The sequence below is a fragment of the Pectinophora gossypiella genome, chromosome 1 (genome assembly GCF_024362695.1).
Source record: "Pectinophora gossypiella chromosome 1, ilPecGoss1.1, whole genome shotgun sequence".
NCBI classification, from domain to species: domain Eukaryota; kingdom Metazoa; phylum Arthropoda; class Insecta; order Lepidoptera; family Gelechiidae; genus Pectinophora; species Pectinophora gossypiella.
Genome location: NC_065404.1, coordinates 7,749,567 through 7,766,277, shown reverse-complemented (window position 1 = coordinate 7,766,277; position 16,711 = coordinate 7,749,567). Strand labels below are relative to the sequence as shown.

At 37.9% G+C, this 16,711-nt stretch overlaps 1 protein-coding gene across 1 annotated transcript; it reads right to left on the bottom strand.

The window, feature by feature from the left end:
* Nucleotides 1–288: 288 nt before the first annotated feature.
* Nucleotides 289–16,228, bottom strand: LOC126369511 (aromatic-L-amino-acid decarboxylase). The gene is made up of 6 exons (XM_050013964.1): nucleotides 16,076–16,228; nucleotides 6,478–6,562; nucleotides 5,309–5,543; nucleotides 2,081–2,330; nucleotides 1,751–1,899; nucleotides 289–1,664 (listed from the first exon to the last, which is right to left on the bottom strand). The coding sequence occupies exons 2-6, from the start codon at nucleotides 6,555–6,557 to the stop codon at nucleotides 939–941; spliced, it is 1,440 nt and encodes a 479-aa protein (XP_049869921.1). The 5' UTR covers nucleotides 6,558–6,562; nucleotides 16,076–16,228; the 3' UTR covers nucleotides 289–938.
* Between the last annotated feature and the right edge of the window lie 483 nt (nucleotides 16,229–16,711).

Here is a 16,711-nt window from a genome sequence, read left to right as displayed (position 1 = left end):
ATATAATTGCGCAGACGTTTTTCTTCTATTTTGGTAAATCTATGTACCTACCTACCTATAGGTATCTATCGCTGAGGTTTATGTTGGTAACTTTGTACTTCCATCCTATCTTTTCAGGTTCCTCCTCAACCTTCATTATGCTAGCATAAATTCTGGTATAAATGCGGCAATAGTCGTTTTTGTTATACATGGTTTACGTATAGATTACAACTTTAGTATAAGATGCGCCGCGTGTAAAACCAATTAACCTTTCACTGTTTGTTTCTACACTAAAATAAAACTTCTGTGTGTAGGAAGTTTATATTTTATTTATCAATAAATATACATTGAACACATGCTACAGCAACAAGACAATTTAATAAATATAAACACACAGGTATAGGTATCACATTTAATGTCGTTATTGTTCGTTTAAGTATATTTAAGTCATAGACAAAAATGAGCCCCCGATGATGTAAGCTATTGATGTGTTATCGCTATTTCGATTTGTTTCAAAATAGTTTTTCACCTATTCATAACATGTATAATGTATGTATACATTGTTTATACCTATTATATTCTATTCTACGCTTAAAACAGGTAGTACATCGATACCTATCTCATATAATATTAGATATATCTCATATATAAGTCAAAAATTATTAAGTAGGTAGGTATAACAAATCACATAAAAATATACATTATTCCCACGTAAGTAATAAATATTGTCAAATTACAGTATCACTACTTAAATATAATATTTTTGTAATTTTATAGCATTATCAGCGCCAAAAACCTTGAAACGCCTGAAATCAAGCGGCATCATAACATCCATATCAATAGTTTAGTTAGATAAATTGGTCCTACTTAGTATATAATAAAATGTAGTAAGTATTATCAACGTTTAAATACTTTAAATATTTACCACTACTTTATATTCTTTTTACTTTATTCTTGCCTTACTTTTGTACAAAGCTTTTCAGCACTTCTTCAGCAGACGCCTTTATTTCCTCCCAAGAGATATGAATGTCACTTTCTTCTGAGAAACGTGAGCATATGGCCAATCTAAGGAAATATACCTCATCGATTTTTGAAGGAACGAGGTGGATCTTTCCGCGGCCATTGATACGCCGGAGTAGCTCTTCGTTGAGTTCATTGCTCCCCTTCAGCCTAAAGCAAACCAGTCCCATCGTCACCTCTTCGTACAGTTCAAATCTTTCATCGTCAGTGCACAACTTCTCAAAGAGATGTGCCAGTGCAATGTGTTTTCTAATGTGCTTCTGCAGATTTTCGACTCCGTAAAGTCTCAAGACAAACCACAACTTGAGTGCTCTGAATCTGCGGCCAAGAGGAATTTGCCAGTGACGGTAGTCCGGAGCAGAACCTTGCTGGTCGTGTTTCAAATACAAAGGATCGACGTTGAACGCGTCAACGATCCAGCGAGGCTGCTTGAGCCACATCGCAGAACAATCGAAGTTAACAAGCATCCACTTGTGAGGATTGAAGTTAAAGGAGTCTGCTTTCTCAATGCCCTTCATCAGGTAGCGATATTCTGGGCAGATGAAAGCGGAGCCGGCATAAGCCGCGTCTACGTGAAGCCACACACCGTGTTCAGTGCATACATCGCCTATTTCATCCAGTGCGTCGAATGCACAAGATGATGTGGTGCCCAAGGTCGCTACAACCTGCAACGAGAGAAAATAGATAAAAATAATCATAAAAACAGATCTTCCGAATTAATTAGTAATGTAATAAAGATATAAAACCTTACATAAAATGGTATAAGACCATTACGAAGGTCCTCCTCGATGGCATCCCTTAGAATATCTCCTCGAAGGCGCCTCTTATTATCAGGTTTGAGATTTCTTAGTTTCACACCGCCAAGCAAGCCTGCGCGCTCTACTGACGAATGGGCTTGTTCTAAAACAGAAAATAATAATCATGTACCTACTAAGAGAAATCACGGTAATGTATTAATAATTAACATTTTTAACTTAAAACGCGTACTATCCACAAATCAGGCTGGAATAATCAAAAGAGATATTGACCAAAAGGGCTCGGAGAACGAAGGCAAATTCATAAATATAAATAGCTTACTTACTGTTACAATAACCGACAAGTTTGGCGAGGATGTCCGTGTCACTCCATTCAGGGTGTTGCTCCTTCACGCGCTGCATGGTGCGGGCCTTAGCTCCAAGCAGGGCTACCAGGGTAGCTTCACTGGCAGTGCCCTGAATAACACCACCGGCCTCGCCGCCAGATCGTGCCAGAAATGACTCAGGAAGGCCCAACATCTGGCCCAGCCAGTCCAACATCACGACCTCCAGTTCAGTGCACGCAGGGCTCGCGATCTGCAAAGCACACAAACGTTGCATTTAGCAATTTACACATATTTTCGGAGTGGTTTTGTAATTATTTACAGATGAAGACAACATAATATTCCATAAGAGTCATTGATTACTTTCTGTTAAGCCGGTATGTGCGAATGATGATTTACGAAATAAAAAATAATGTGATGAGACGGCTCTTGACTGATCGTCATCTGAATTATTCAAATTCAAAAATATCTTTATTCAGTTGGTGACACAGTTACACTTTGATTCGAACGTCTCATCCGTCTAAAATTACTCTGCAGCTTCTAACAACCTGTATAGCCGGATTACATTTAGGTTTTAAAACATGTTTAAAACTCATATTTGGTACATCATAAATCCGGCATAATAACGTTACAAATCGAAGAAATCGCATGGAATAGATGAGAGCGGTGTTACCTATCAATCCTTGGCAAGAATTGGCGGATTCGAAGTTCGAATGCCGTTCGAGTCAGAAGTTTTCGATCTACGGGGTTAAAAAGGCCAAATTGAAATACGTCACTAGCTACAGGCTACTTAGGTATATTCGAAATGCGATTTCCAAGAGAATGGAGTCGCGGGCGGAAGGCTAAGTGTCTAAGTATATTTAAAGGCCTCGTCTCCACTAGGCGACATGTGTATCGAACATATTTACTCAGGGCGTTAGTGACATCGTAACGAACACTTTCGAGTGATGATTCAGACCATAATTCTGAGTTGATATCAAGCGGAATTTTCCGTCTCAAAATTTATGGAACTGAAAATAATTAAAAAAATATATGTATTTTCCGACAGGAAATTCCACTTGTTATTAACTCAGAATCATCAAATATAATATACAGTGCTTGCTATATACCTATGTCGCCTAGTGGGGACGAGGCTTTATATACCCAGACACTAGCTTTCCGCCCGCGACTCCATCTTCATGGAATTCGCATTTCGAATATACCTAAGTGGCCTGTAGCCAGTAACGTGCCGCTCCCGGGAATGTTCACACTTTGGGAACATTCCCGACAGTAAAAAAGGCGCAAAACTTATGTAAAAAGAGCTTTATTACCTAACCTTTAAGCAGATATGAAAGAATAGCAGCCAGTGTCCTTACTATTAAAGAGTTTTTACAACGGGAACATTCCCGGGTACAGCACATTACCGCCTGTAGCACTCAGGAATAATGTAGTTTCTCCTGGTTAAATGATTTTCAAAGTCGATTTAGCAAATTCAGAGATTATCCTCTACAAACAAACTACTTCTTTATTATAGATAAATAAATTGCTTTTAGCATAATAATGTGGTCGAAGTCGTATAAAATTTTATACGACTCTATATCCTCAGGTTTAAAATATCTACATTGACCTTGAGCCGGGTTATCATTGTCATAGAATAAAGAATAATACTACGTCATTGTGTTGAATTGGCGTAGATCAGCGTACGTAGTAATGCCTATATACCCATATCGATACTCTAAATACACTGGTTTTCCTCGTCCGCCTTGAGTGACTCGTATACATACTTAACTCACAACATTGACACTGGCATTGGTTCACAGAATTCTGTAGTGTAAAGCGACCGGACCTTGACCGGACATAAAAACAACTTTCATTAATGTCATTGTCTTTCGGTTATTTAAATAATAATTTAAGTAGTCTATTTCTGGCTGTGCGAGAAAAACGATCCATCCATAATTGGTGTCCAAACAACAGCGTTTTCTCAAGAAATACAATTGCAATAACAACAATTATTTGCTTGTTTACTTTGAGCGAAATAACATTTTGGTTACAGTTTACTTATGCTTATAAACTCAATAACAATCAGAATTATAGGTAGATTATGTTATTGGTAACTGAGATCGTTAGTGTGCGTCAAGCTAGCGGCCTCAAAAAAAAATGGGCACGAAAAAATAATTTGACCATACCAAAAAATAGTACTCTTATTGAAAAAAATAGTACCTGTTGTAAAAAAATTAGTACCATCACGGTTCTGGATTTATAGCCATGTTTTATTGCACTTGCTAGCTTGACGGTGAGCGAAATTTGGCGAGAGTTAACGACAAGGTCTTTCGCTTTGATTTAAACGCCAAAAAATAGTATCGAAATAGTACTCACCCCCTGCAAAATACCGAAAGTAGTACTTCAACGGTTCCAAAGTTATAAAGGTAGTTCTTTGATCCCGCTAGCTTGACGTTTTGAAAATACCTATTATCTGGGGAATGCTTGCATACTTCAGTTTGTAACTAATGTCAATAAACTCGTATGAAATAGTACTCCCTACCATCATAATTTTGATCCGATAATGACTTTTTGACATATTTCTACAAAGAGAATCAGGTCCAAATTATGATGGTAGGGAGTACTATTTCATACGAGTTTATTGACATTAGTTACAAACTGAAGTATGCAAGCATTCCCCAGATAATAGGTATTTTCAAAACGTCAAGCTAGCGGGATCAAAGAACTACCTTTATAACTTTGGAACCGTTGAAGTACTACTTTCGGTATTTTGCAGGGGGTGAGTACTATTTCGATACTATTTTTTGGCGTTTAAATCAAAGCGAAAGACCTTGTCGTTAACTCTCGCCAAATTTCGCTCACCGTCAAGCTAGCAAGTGCAATAAAACATGGCTATTAATCCAGAACCGTGATGGTACTAATTTTTTTACAACAGGTACTATTTTTTCAATAAGAGTACTATTTTTTGGTATGGTCAAATTATTTTTTCGTGCCCATTTTTTTTTTTGAGGCCGCTAGCTTGACGCACACGATCGTGTGTAGAGAATAATGATATGCACCTCTGTCTACCCCATCGTGGATACAGGCGTGATGGTATGTTGTATTATGTTGAGTTATTTTTACGCTACCTACCTACTTTCCGGAACACAGAATTTTGACCCAATAAAACGCGAAAAAACTATTTAATACGTCGTCTAGGGGTGACCCAAAGCTCAAACCAAATAAAGAATACTAATTGTAAGAGATAATTACCCAAGTAAACCCAATACAAGCGATGGCACCGCTCAGCATATCAGCTACGATGGCTGGATACGAGTTGGCGGTAGGGAAGTAAGCGTGGAAGCGAGGCGAGTGCCAGTGCGTGACGCCAGACATGACGACTCGCTCGATGTCTGCCATCACCGCGGTCCAGGGTTCAGGCTTCTCCGGGGCCTGTTCCGGCACCAGCGGCCGAAGGTAGCCCGGCTTCACGGACGGAACCACTTGTCTGAAATTGACATCGAATTATCGTAAATCACGTCTTTTATTCATTTTGATTTTGACGAACGAAACTAAATTTTAATTGAGTTTGATTTTTTTTTTAACGTGACTTATTGTAGATTTGCCGCAGATGGCATTAACTACTTGGCCGGACAAATGGGGAGCGCTGAAGGCTCTCACCCGATACAACGTTTAAGACAACAGGCCTGAGGGTGCCCAGTTGGGCGCAAACCTCGGCTCAGGGCGTCGTCGGAGAGGAAAAATATTTGAAAGAATTAATCGACCCTAGTGGGTCGATAGCGATAAGCGCTGAATAAGGGAAATCGTCGACCACGCCGGCGGGGTCGGTATGGGGGTCCTGAAGTGTTTGGTGTCGCGAGCTGATTGGCTGCCTCTATGGCTAGAGTAATAGGGTCGTCTATTGAGTTTGACGGTTTTAAAAATAGTGCTGTGATGTAGTTTACTTACGATAAGTGCAAGAAAAAGATAGAGCTAGTTTTTGTGTATATCATAATCGACTAAACAATGTCAAGGAGGCTAAAATTTGTGTGAGATAAAAAGGAAGAATTACTTGCTAATTATCAACCCAATTACTATGAATTACTTAAAATTTTGGATATTGGCAGGTTCTAGACACCCTGAATACGTCCCTTAGTCGTGTGCATGCCACCATTGCCACCCCTCATTAATCGGTGGAGGTATAACCACCCACCCTTAGCTACAACTTGTTAGGGGCTCTTATATTTCGAAACTAACTACTAAGTATATAACTCTGACTTTCTATTCGAACAGTTGAACAAGACTATTTTTTCAATAGTTCGCCAATGTGAATGCAGTGGGTGGGGTGGGGTGTGGGTAACAACTTAGCCTCTGAATTTGCAAATATCTTGAATACACCTAACCTTTCTACGGCTATTGTATATACTTAGTTGTTTTATTACCTTTCTCTAATATTCTCCAAATACTCTGCGATGTAGTCAGTCATCGCCTTAGCGAAGTCTTTGAAATCTCCAGCCTCCATCGTTTCTGAAAAAGAATGAATAGAGATTTATAACTATGGTATAGGCATTTATAGACAAGATTTACAGTGCCGAAAGCTAAAAAGAAAACGTATATTATACAAATTGCAAACAAAACAATTAATTCCCACATTTATAATACTAAAGTGAAACGCAAAATATAACGCCTAATTAACTCTTGATATTCAAAGACATCTAAATAAAACAAAAAATAGCAACCTTGGCTACTGCACACAAGCATAATAATACCTACCTACATTATACACAAATAAAGAATTACTATTTGTTAAAAGTTAAAACCAAACCTATGTTCAATTTCAAATCCTGCTCCGTCATTGTAAGTCCTAAGATGCAAAAAACACAGTTATTAGATACGCAGAATATATCCTCGAATATAGGCCCTGGAATCCTCTAGATCCTTATCGCACGAAGGTAGCTACTACTAGAGTTTTTAAGCCGTTTTCAACTAGAATTCAACGAATAGGCCGGACCTCTTTTCTCACTATTGTGATTAGGAACCTTTTGGACCATTTAACCAACAAAGGACCACCAAACTGAAGGTTTAATACCGCACATTTACATATTTCGCTCTATAGCAAAAGTCTTATATCACCAGGTTTTAAAGATAAATTATTGTTAGGCATAAACAAATGATTTATCTTGGGCGAATACAATGAAACTGGTTCTTCAGGAATTTGAATATCGTTGCGTCCTTGAGAGAACCTCTTAAGTAGGTAGGTGCTACAATTATTTAAAATTTTCGTTATAAAGTTTTATTAAACCCAGCGAGGTTTGAACAAAAGGTTCAGTAGTGCTTAAGTAATTTCCAGTCCTAATTAGTTAGTTTTTATAAGAATGTCACCAACTAGCCTGGAGGTGTAGTTATCACAGTCGCAAGGAGCTGGCAGCGGCGTCGGAACCCCGCTCAATGCCGATAGAACGGCGTTTGCGCAACCACGACAAGTGGTGCGAGGTTATCGTAGGACCTCGGGTCTACCGTCGTCCGCTTACAATAAACTCCACTGCCCATTATCGAATAATTCGCTATTGTACAGACCTTTATGATGACGGAAAATCGCAATAAGGTAAACGCTCCTATTAACGCCACCCAAAAATCGACATCGTTTACCGCCACCTTTTTTAAATTGCGGATATTTTTAATTGTGTCCGAGTTAGAAAATTGATTCAAATGTCAAAAGATACATGTATTAATTGACCATGAAACGAACATACCCCTGAGCGTGGGCAACAACAGTCTAATTTGTGATTGGTCTGTAAGTGTGCAGTGTCCGCACAAGCAACGCGCTCCATACAAGCCACTACTGAAATGCATAAGCATACAACATTTTTTTCTTAAGGTTTTGTGTCCGATAAAACATATTTTTCTTCATTTTAGTAATTATAACTACTTGTTAATACGTTTAAGAACTGAAAAAGCATGCTATATTTGATATTTGTGTTAGTTTTAAATGATTAATTTGAGTTTTAAAATGTGGCGGTGATAGAAGCATACATTTGCAGTTTGGTTACTATTACCGCCACCTATGGCGGCGATCGATATTTGTATGATATTTGTATTTTTTAGTTATTTAAGGTAACATGCCCAATCATTCATAATGTTATCATCTTATTTTATAGTATGGTTCATGAACTATATTAAAATCTATTAACGCCACATATTTGGTGGAATTCAAGTATCCTGTGCTGTATATCAGTTAATGTATTTTTTTAAGAAATGTATGAACAAATAGTTGAAGTAATTATGAATTTCTAATTTAAATACTTTATATATTTATTAAAATATGCTTTGAAACTGGTTATTACATACGTAGCTCTCATTTTGAATATTTATTTGTTTTCTTAAGGCTAATTTTTATGTGGCGGAAATTGAAACACAGAAATTACATACATGTTTCTATTACCGCCACCATAGATTCCCTCTTATGATTTATAGACAGGGTGATACATTATTCTTCGGACTGACAGAGGCGGACGGACAGACCAAAACGGACGGACAGGTAGAGACAGACGGACGAACAGACCGAAACGGACGGACAGATAGAGACAGACGGACGGACAGGGACAGACGGACGGACAGAGACAGAAGAACAGACAGAGACAGAAGGACAGGCAGAGACCGACGGACGGACAGAGACAGACGGATAGACAGAGACAGAAGGACAGACAGAGACAGACGGACGGACAGAGACAGACGGACGGACAGAGACAGACGGACCGGCAGAGACAGACGGATAGACAGAGACAGACGGATGGACAGACGGACGGACAGAGACAGACGTCAATTATGTATATAAATCTATGAAACCAAAAGATTTTTCTGTAGTTTATGTCATAATTCAGTTAATAAAAAAATAACAATAAAGTTTATTGAAAACTCCTCATACAGAATCATTTCGTCGACTCCCGAAATCCTGAGGGAGATTGGGAGTTTCTATAGACAGCTATATTCCACGAAAACATCAGGCGAAAGCATGGCTTGAGACCCTCGAGCCAAGCTTACCCGACACTACACTGAAGATATCCCGGACGTCAGCCTGTACGAGATTAGGATGGCCCTCAAACAGCTCAAAAACAACAAAGCGGCAGGAGATGACAGAATCACAGCAGAACTTCTGAGAGCGGGCGGAACGCCAATACTCAAAGCCCTCCAGAGGCTCTTCAATTCCGTTATATTTCAGGGCAAAACGCAGAGGGCATAGAGCGGAAGCGAGGTGGTCCTGTTCTTCAAGAAAGGTGATAAAGCCCTACTGAAGAACTACAGACCTATCTCGCTTCTGAGCCATGTCTACAAGTTGTTTTCGAGGGTCATTACGAATCGTCTCGCTTGCAGATTTGACGACTTCCAGCCTCCCGAACAAGCCGGTTTCCGAAAAGGCTTTAGCACCATAGACCACATCCATACGCTGCGGCAGGTTATACAGAAGACCGAAGAGTATAATCTGCCACTTTGCTTGGCGTTTGTGGACTATGAGAAAGCCTTTGATTCGATCTAGACCTGAGCGGTGTTGCAGTCTCTTCAGAGGTGCCAAGTGAACCATAGGTACAACTATCGAAAAGCTAAGGGACCTCTACCAAAATGCCACTATGTCAGTTCGAGTACAGAACCAGAGCTCTAATCCGATCCAACTGCAGCGAGGAGTGAGACAGGGAGATGTCATCTCTCCGAAACTGTTCACTGCTGCATTGGAGGATATTTTTAAGCTTCTGGACTGGAAAGGATTTGGCATCAACATCAACGGTGAGTACCTGACGCACCTTCGATTTGCCGATGATATAGTCCTAATGGCTGAGACCCTGGAAGAACTGAACACCATGCTCGAGCATCTCAGTAACGCATCCCAACGAGTGGGTCTTAGCATGAACATGGCAAAGACAAAAAATTTGTCCAACGACCATGTCGCACCCACTCCAGTTCAGGTTGGGAATGTTACACTCGAAGTTGTAGACCAGTACATTTACCTAGAACAAATAATCCAGTTACGTAAGTCCAACTTCGAGAAAGAGATCTCTCGTCGGATCCAACTCGGATGGGCAGCGTTCGGGAAGTTGCGGAATATCTTCTCGTCCAAAATACCAGTGTCTCAAGACGAAAGTCTTTGACCAGCGCGTGTTGCCAGTGATGACCTACGGCAGTGAGACGTGGCCGCTTACTATGGGTCTCGTGAGGAGGCTCGGTGTCGTTCAGCGGGCAATGGAGAGAGCTATGCTCGGTATTTCCCTGCTTGATCGAATCAGAAATGAGGAGATCCGCAGGAGAATCCGCAGGACATAGCTCGGAGAATTGCAAAACTGAAGTGGCAGTGGGCAGGACACATAGCGAGGAGAACCGATGGCCGCTGGGGCGGAAAGGTTCTGGAGTGGCGACCACGTGTCGGACGACGCTCAGTGGGTTGGCCCGCTACAAGGTGGACCGACGATCTGGTGAAGGTGGCGGGAAGCCGCTGGATGCGGGCAGCGCAGGACCGATCGTTGTGGAGATCCTTGGGGGAGGCCTATGCCCAGCAGTGGGCGTCATACGGCTGTTGATGATGATGATTATTGAAAACAGTTCGTTTACAGTTTTTGTTGGAACGCTGTCTTTCAAACTAGGTGAACCTGTATTTGAGAGATAGTGCCTTCCCAATTTATGTATCTATTAACTACATTAACAGTGGTAAAAACAACTTTTTTTTAAAATAAAGTATTTTATTGTACCTGAATAGTTGGTTAGATATCTCGTTGGCGGTATTCGATGCAGCAAAGGCGGTAATAGAAAGAAACCGCAATTTATGTGGCGGTAATAGAGGAAAGTGAGTTTTCGGACATAAAATATTTTTTTATCCAATTTATTCACTCAAAATTAAAAATTCTTGATGTATTTAGCAGAAGACAGTCATAACAATACAAATAAAATAAATAAGCTGCACTAGCAAATACAGAAGTACTTAATTTCTGAGAGGTAATCAGAGCATAGCTTAACCTGGCGGTAATAGGAGCGTTTACCTTAGCTAATTTTATTGTGAAGTCATAATTTAATCGGTTCCTTAAAGGACCTCTATTTCCGCTTATTTGTATTAAATCCCGTGCATGGTAAATATAAATAAATATACTGCATGGTCAGGGGCGAAAAGAGAAACTTGAACCAGAATGATTTACCATCCTGTAGATGTCTATTATAATTAAACCAATAATTGTAAGCGATTTTCTGTTGCACCATTCTCATGATATAAAGAGTTGTTGGTCAGGTTGTCTACTGACGACTGATCAAAAATTCAAATTCTGCTCTGCTCACCCCAATAGAAAGTATTGTTTTGCGTGTTGCAGTTTTCTATCACCACATAGAATAGGAGGCTCGGTTTGCTATAGAGTATAACAAAATACAAATTTAATTTACACAATGAGTGCAGTTTTACTGTCACGTAAAATGTAAATAAACCTTATTATCTAGATAATTGAGTTAACAAGCCCGTAAATGTTACTATTTCTTGAAATCTAATACAAAAGAATAAAATTGAATGGTATCCATGTCAATGATAGTGTCTAGGAATTTTCTTTATAATTTTCATTGAGCTCGTAACCCACTGGCGTTCGATTGTTCACATCAATCTTGAGTGTGGTCAATCATTAAATGGTTGATCGTTTAGAAGCTCGATTCGTAAAGCCATTGTCCTAACCAAAGTCAGAATTGAACATTTTGGCAGCTGGGTTGGCTAACCCATATTTCCACTCCACTAACCCACAATGGAGTAGTAAATTCTAGTCCCTCCGAATGATCAAACATAACATACTTTTTTCACGCACAATTTTAAATACAGAAATACAAAACAAAAGAGAAATGCAGTAAAAAGTATACGTGGGTTTATTACTGATATTGGTCATCCACCACACAACCCACGCGGTAGAAGAAGAACATTGCTAAATAGCAATCTCTTCCAGGCAACCAAAGAACGTTTATGAACTTGATAAAACGTCTCTATAAATAACTTCCTAGACCATTAATATCCGTTTTCGATCTTATTTCCGCCTCGTGCTATAACCAGAAAGGACAGAGGTATGTACCAGATATATATAAGTACTTATTATAGACAGATACATATCTAAACATATTAATAACTAAGCCTACCTATACATTGATGTCAACATGCAATACCCTTGCACATTATATTTATCGGAATAGGTAGGTGTTCAGAGTAAGCGGCCTTAAGTAGGTATATCCCAAAAATTCATGAAAAAGCATAAAATATAAATCTTTTAAAGACGACGTATGTGAAGACGAGATTTAAACATGAAATCATAGAACACCACGGGCCTCCGCGGGATGAAATTAATCAAAAAGAAGTCGATACCTATCAGAGTAGACATACCCGAGGGAATTTGTGATTCAATTGGATTCCTAAATCCACAGAGAGTTAAAATAAATGCCAATTTCTAAAAAAACAAATCATATCTTTAGTACCTACTGGGCATTAATCTATTTTGTAACTTTAACGGTAAGAAAAAATCCACGAGAATATATTATACGGGACACCCTAGTTATTATTATTTTTTTTTTTTTTGACGTGACTTATTGTAGATTTGCCGCAGATGGCATTAACTACTTGGCCGGAGTTATTTTTACAAATTACAACATTATATTAAAAAAAGAGTCACAACCGTAAACAATGATGATGAATTAAAACAGAATCTGCACTTACCTTCATATTTGTAGTTAAAAAGCTTATTATAAGGTAGGTATCGACGTTTTAATTTGGGTAATTAGTCGAACCGCAGATTTAAAAGTTAGGGCCAAGGCAACTGAATCACGCAATCGAGCAAAAAATAACATTGTAACTAAACATTTCTGAGATGTCTTCTTGATCTGTCTACTGAATTGAAATTTTATATTCATTGCTCGTAATTGTGTGGGAAATCTTGAAAATATAGTTAGGCTAGGTAAATAATTAGACTCTAAAACAATTAGAGGTAGTGCAATCGCTGAAATACAGCTACTTAGTAATTATATTGTAGAGTGCCAAGATTCATTCGTTTTAGAACTACATAGTATATAACAAAACATGAACCCCAGCAAAACCGAAGTAAATTGAATTGGATGAACAAATTAAAACAAATCACGGGCATTTCGTTTGCTTATGTCAATTTGATGCTCAGGGACATCTTGGTAAAATGATAATGGTAGAGCCCACATCTATTTAACTTATCTTCACCTCATCAACGTTTATCCCTTTTTTCATCGGGTCAGCTTACCTAACCTGAAGGTATTGCCGGATTACCGCATCTAGTAAATTATTATAAAAATATAACAGCTATTTGTTACATAATTATTATCAGGCACACGAGTCACTAGACTTGCTCTTTGCAATAAGGACAATTGTTGTTTTTATTTAACTTTATTTAAGATACTTAATTACATTATTTTTATATTTTAATTTTAATATTGGTTGTGCAATTTATTTTGGCAGCAGAGTAATGTTTTTGTCCTCGTATGAATTGTGATGTTTTCAATGAGACAGAATGAGGCGAAATAAGACCACAGTACATAGGTCAAGAACGTATCAAGTGAAAATTCATAGACTGTACCTACCTCAATGGGAAATAAGCGTGGTCTTTTGTATATTATTTAAAAACTGCATAAATATTCTGTGAAATTGAGATAGTAAACATGTCTCTGTCTAATATACCTCCTACCTCTTGCACAGTAACATGAACGGCGACTCTACAAATATATGTAGCACCTAATTTTGCAATTATGTAGTACCAATCGATTGGTATATTAGGATCAATATAGAATAAGATATAGGTATCTTATTCTATATTGATCAAACGTCGGAGCCGTAATAAGGAAATATATATTTGTTAATTATTGTATCTAGTTCAAGTCACTTTTAAAGAGACCTAATTCTGCCCGTTTGAAATTCGTGTATACAGATACAGCTCTTTGCCTAGCTATATGACTGAGTACTTAGTGTTGGAGATTACCTCCTACATAAAAAACATCTTAGAAACTTTACCTCTTCATGATAAGTAGACACTTAAAGATAAACTATCACCAAATTAAATCCATTTGGGTATTCACGTAGATAAGTACTTCCTTTCTCAATCTCTGTTCGTTTACGTTTCCTGTGTGTGCAATAAAGTATGTGTTATAGACACCTAGTCTGAAATAATCAGTGTCAATCAATCAACACTCAAAATCACCATCGTCAACACCTCTCGATTCTAGCTACCGACCCGCATCGAACTGTACCAAACCAATCAATCTGAAGCGTTTTTGCGTATCATTCACGAAAGCGATTTACGAATTGTTTTATATTATACGTGTACTTGTATATCGACAAATAATCCAAAACTTGTCACTGAAAATACGTAGTATATATATGTATCTATACTACGTATTTTAGCTACTAGGTAGTAGCTACCTCATAAATGCTGAAAATTGTAATTGAATATATTACTGAAATATTTCTTTGCGTAAGTAGTAGGTAAGAACTTGACTGAGGTACTTTTTCACAAATATTGTAAACAGGTAATAAAATATGCACGTAATTAAGGCATGTTTTGTATGTGTGACGTCAAAAAATAATCCTGTGCATGACCGTTAGCAGGAAAAGCCGCAGGGATTACCCGCGGTTAGTGATGTAGGGTTACCGGTTTACTACAAATTCATGTTTTTCCTCGATTTCAACGTTATTGATTACGAAATACCGTGCTGTGACGCAGAGTTAAAGTTTCCTATATACTTACTTAGCCATTATCTTAAAAAATAAATAGCGACTTGAAGCTCTGCCTACATGTTGAATGTTAAAAATATAATTGCATATGTAACACTTGTATTATTGTAGTTCAATTATTACCTAACAGAAACCGATTTTCTAGCTACGTTTTAGAATTACAGTAGGTAGGTAGGTTAAGTTTTGTTATGTAGGCCCTAAGCCTATAAGGCGTACCTATAGGTACCTATATATCCCCGCGCCGCCCCGGTCAGACATTCATTATTATTATATGAATGAATTATTTTTATTTCAGATCTAAATCCATATTTGTTAGTTGTGAACTAAACACCCCAATATAAGTATGTATCGAAGTAATACTCAAGCCGATAACACTTAAGTACCTATAGATTGAGTCATTTTATCTTTTCACGAGTGAAGAGAAGACAAGGATAACTGATAGTTTAACAATCAAAACGCCTCGTGCGCGATAAACTAATTAGGTACCTATCTACTTTATTTCAGTCAGTCCTTATCATTGGTAAAATGTAAATAAAATAAAAGTGCACATTATTTACATAATACAACAAATTTTTAACGATAAACTATTGCTTTAAATTACTGTTAATTAGTTTACTAATTGGGTATGTAAGGTATTTTTGAAGGTATTTATTTAATATTTTTAAATTAAACGTTATGCTATTATAAAACAACTGATTTGAATATTTTTGCTTTTCATGCAGTTGTTAATTAAAGTAAGCTGAATGTTTATATTTTTGCTTAGTTTGTATTCAAATACAATTTTAATATTGATATTTTATTGGGATAATGTGCCCAAGGCCCAAACTGTCGGCAGGCCCTAAGAGTACTCATTCCCAATAAGATAGATACAAATATTGTTTTGTTAATCATTTATTTGTTTAATTAAATTTATATAGTTTTATGTTCCTAATAAACATGATGGAGGTTAGTGTTTGAAGTTATTTCATTAAGTTTGTCACACTCGTAGGACACGTTATCCCAATGATGATTTATTAAATTTTATTTATTATAAACGGCTTTTGGCGACGACAATTTGGGTAAACAGACTACTTTTACGGGTCATGAAGGTCAAATAAATACACGCTTATTGCTGAAATAAACACCATCGGACTGATTTGAGAGCTAAAAATCGAGAAATATAGCTAATTAAGACGAAATCTCGTAATGGTTTTAAAATTAGCGTACCTTGTTTTTCCTTACATACCGACTCAAAATTGCCGCTAAAGAGTCTTTAATTCGGTTGAAACATGCTTAGAAAGGACACCACTTACCGTTGACGTAGTAACAAATACCACAAAAACTGTTACAGGAACAAAAACCACTGTTCACCTAAAATTATCGAAAATGGTTTGACGTGAACGCGAAACTGAGGTGCGATCGTGTGAGTGGTTCGCGCTCTACGCCCGCCGCGGGGGCCTTGCAGCGTTTATATACGATTCGCAGGAACTGTATTGTACCTATATACACTCCACTTAGAAGATTACCGCGGCGCATGGGCTATCGAGCCGAATACTAATGCCACCTAAATCCGCAGAACTCACTCTTGGTCTCTCGTAGTCCTGAGTACCTACCACTATTTCAAGAGACCAAAATAGTTCAACGGAGTATACTTTTAGCCTAGCGCGTTTAACTTCTATGGTAGGAATTTATTACGTCGATATCCACCAAGTTAATTAGTAGACCATTTTCCAAAAGTAATTATGAAACAAGTACTTATCTGTGCAATGAGATTACCTAATAATATGGTAATGATGGCAGATAAATTACCAAATGTTGTAACTCATGGACTAAACTGTGATTGAGGGAAAAATTGCAAGAGTGCAATGACGATTTGTGGCTGTGCTGATGTCGATAGGAGGATTACACCTATGTACATCTTGAAAAACGTACCCTCAAACCCGCGCCTT